At 37.6% G+C, this 3,178-nt stretch overlaps 1 protein-coding gene across 1 annotated transcript; it reads left to right on the forward strand.

Moving 5' to 3' along the window:
- The first annotated feature begins 2,075 nt into the window (after positions 1-2,075).
- Positions 2,076-2,555, forward strand: LOC118755773 (cell wall protein DAN4-like). Its single transcript, XM_036490596.1, has one exon. It carries the CDS (start codon positions 2,076-2,078, stop codon positions 2,553-2,555), a length of 480 nt encoding a protein of 159 aa, XP_036346489.1.
- The last annotated feature ends 623 nt before the right edge of the window (positions 2,556-3,178 follow it).

Here is a 3,178-nt window from a genome sequence, read left to right on the forward strand (position 1 = left end):
AAGATGCCAAACTCTCTTTAAATGTAGATGCATCTAATTCGGCAATTGGTGGTGTTATACAGCAACATTTTAATAATAAGTGTGAACCACTCGCGTTCTTTTCAAAGAAACTTTCTCCAGCAGAAATGAAATATAGTGCTTTTGACAGGGTATTATTAGCAATTTATTTAAACATTAAACATTTTTGGTATCTTTTGGAAGGACGACAATTTACTGTTTTTACTGATGATAAGCCCTCTGCTGCTGTGGTGTAGTGGTAAGCAGTGCGCGCTTCTACTCCGCAACGCCTGGGTTCAAACCCTGGTAGAAAAAAGGTTTTTTCTTAACAGCGGTCGTCCGTCGGCAGGCAATGGCAAACCTCCGAGTGTATTTTTGCCATGAAAAATAGCTTCTCATAAAAATACAATCGCCGTTCGGAGTCGGCGTAAAACTGTAGGTCCCTCCGCTTTGTGTGACAACATCAACGCGCACGCCACAAGTCGGAGGAAAAGCTCGGCCAAACACTAACATATGTGTAAGCGCCAATCTATTATTATTATTAAGCCCTTGGTTTTTGCTCTTAATTCCAAAACTGAACGTAGTCCAAGACAAACAAGACATCTCGAGTTTATTGCACAGTTTACTAGTGACATACAGTATATTAAGGGACAGGCTAACATTGTAGCTGACACGTTATCTCGTGCGTTTGAAGTAGATGCGTTTAAGAATTCGAAATTTAATTTCAAAACTTTACAAAATGAACAGCAACAGGACAATGAACTCGATAAAATTATTTCTGAGCAAAAAGTTCAAAATCTTAATTTAGTTAAAATTCCTGTTCTGAATTTTAATATTTGGTGTGAAGCTTCAGGAGAAAATCCTAGGCCTTTTGTTCCAAGCAGTTTACGTAGAACAGTGTTTGATATATTACATGGAATTTCTCACCCTGGTACCAAGGCTACACGACGATTAATTGTTAATAAGTATTATTGGCCTAATATGAACAAGGAAATAAATATATGGTCAAAAGGATGCATAAGTTGTCAAAAATCTAAAGTTTATCGTCACACAAAATCTCCTGTAAGCACAATTCCAATTCCGAGGAGCAGATTTGAACACATAGATTTAGATGTTGTTGGACCGCTTCCTGTTTCAAAAGGTTATCTCTACATTTTAACAACTATTGATCGATTTACACGTTGGCCGGAAGCATATGCTTTAAAGGATATTTCTGCACAGACAGTAGCAAATAAATTTATTACTGAGTATGTATCGCGTTTTGGTGTACCTTTCGAAATTACGACTGATCAAGGCACTCAATTTACATCAAAATTATTTTCGGAATTAACTAAATTGCTTGGAAGTCACCATATCACAACGTCTTCCTATCATCCTCAGGGTAATGGTATGGTAGAACGTTTCCATAGACAATTAAAATCCTCAATTTTGGCTAGAAATGGAACTAGAGATTGGTACAATGAGCTACCGATAATTCTTCTTGGTTTACGATCGGTGTACAAAGAAGATATTGCAGCCACTCCAGCTGAAATGATGTTTGGCCAAAATTTGCGTCTACCTGGAGAACTTGTTATGCCAACTACAGAAAATGTAACTTCTTCTAAATCAAGCTGCAAGACAACCTCAACACGGTGAAAGGTATAATATACGCCCCATGTCTCAACTTCGTAAAAGAAGATGAAATTGTCCAAGAGCTAAAAAGTCAGGGAGTGACCAGTATTTTCAAATTCACCCGCACACTCGACGGAAAAACAACCCCTACCGGAAAAATCGTTGTAAACTTTGACTTGTATCACCTTCCAAAATCACTAGATGTGGCTTGGTACAAAGTAAAAGTGTCTCCCTACTACCCTAACCCCATGCGTTGCAGAAATTGCCAACTCCTAGGTCATACCAAAACCAGATGCTCTAATCCAAGCACCTGTTAAGGATGCAATTTGACGCCCCATTTTCCAGTTGAATGCACACGCAAACAATGTGCAAACTGTGGTGAAAATCATTCCTCCTCTGATAAAGACTTTCCCAGGTACAAGCAAACAAAAGACATTTTAAAAATTAAAACGATAGAAAAATGCTCTATGGGGGAAGCGCGTCGCAAATATAATGAAAAACACACTCATACACAAAAACCACAAATTTCATACGCCAACATCACCAACCCAACCTTGAACAAACCAAGCACAAAAACAACGCCAAATACATCTACATCTACATCCGCAACATACAAACGCCCAGCTTCGCCAACAAAAGCTAATATAACTAAAATAGCAAAAACTCAAACGCATATTAACAAACTCATAACCGACAACGACTCTACTACCAATAAGACATCCACCCAAATTACTCAATTTACAAACGAAAATGTAAACTCAAACAAGAAAAATCTACCAACAACTAATCCTTCTCACGAAGACTCACATACCCACTCTAGCCAAACGCAAATCACTTCGCAAACCAACACCACTTCATCTCCACTCAGCCAAATAACACAACAATTATTAAACGAAAGCAGCTATTTCATGTCAGTCTTTGATTCCGAAGAACAGCCTAAACTATAAAAAAAAACAAAAACAAAAACAAGCAAATTATCAAATCAAACATACATACTTACTCTAATATTACACATACATTCACAAATGATTTTTAAAATAATACAGTGGAACATTAAGGGCTTCCTAAACAACTATAATGAACTTAACATGCTAATAAAAGAACAAACTCCCACTTTCCTGTCGTTGCAAGAAACTCATTGCCCCGCAAATTTTTCTCCAATTGTACCCAAAAACTATCTCAGCTACTTCCATAACACCCCACAAAACACGAACTTCCAAACAAGGTGTAGGTGTACTGATAAAAACAAATATTCCACACAAAATAGTACCAATAAACACACATCTGCAAATAATCGCGGTCGAAATCAACTTAAACCCAAAATTTACAATAATAAGTTGTTACATACCACCTAATCAACAAATTCCCTGCCAACATCTAACCAATCTACTTGCGTCCATTCAAACACCAGTTGTACTGCTAGGTGACTTTAACAGCTGGAACCCTTTATGGGGCTCTCCATCGCCCAACTCTCGAGGACAAATTCTTGAAAACGTTATAAATGAAGCGGAACTATGCATTTTAAATGACGGTAGACCCACACATTTATCAACACCTTTATAACAGCGAT

The sequence above is a fragment of the Rhagoletis pomonella genome, unplaced genomic scaffold (genome assembly GCF_013731165.1).
Source record: "Rhagoletis pomonella isolate Grant_MI unplaced genomic scaffold, Rhpom_1.0 Rhpom_scaffold_07333, whole genome shotgun sequence".
NCBI lineage: Eukaryota > Metazoa > Arthropoda > Insecta > Diptera > Tephritidae > Rhagoletis > Rhagoletis pomonella.

Coding starts and splice junctions, on each gene's coding strand:
- LOC118755773 (XM_036490596.1), top strand. CDS start 2,076: ATGGGGGAAGCGCGTCGCAAATATAATGAAAAACACACTCATACACAA.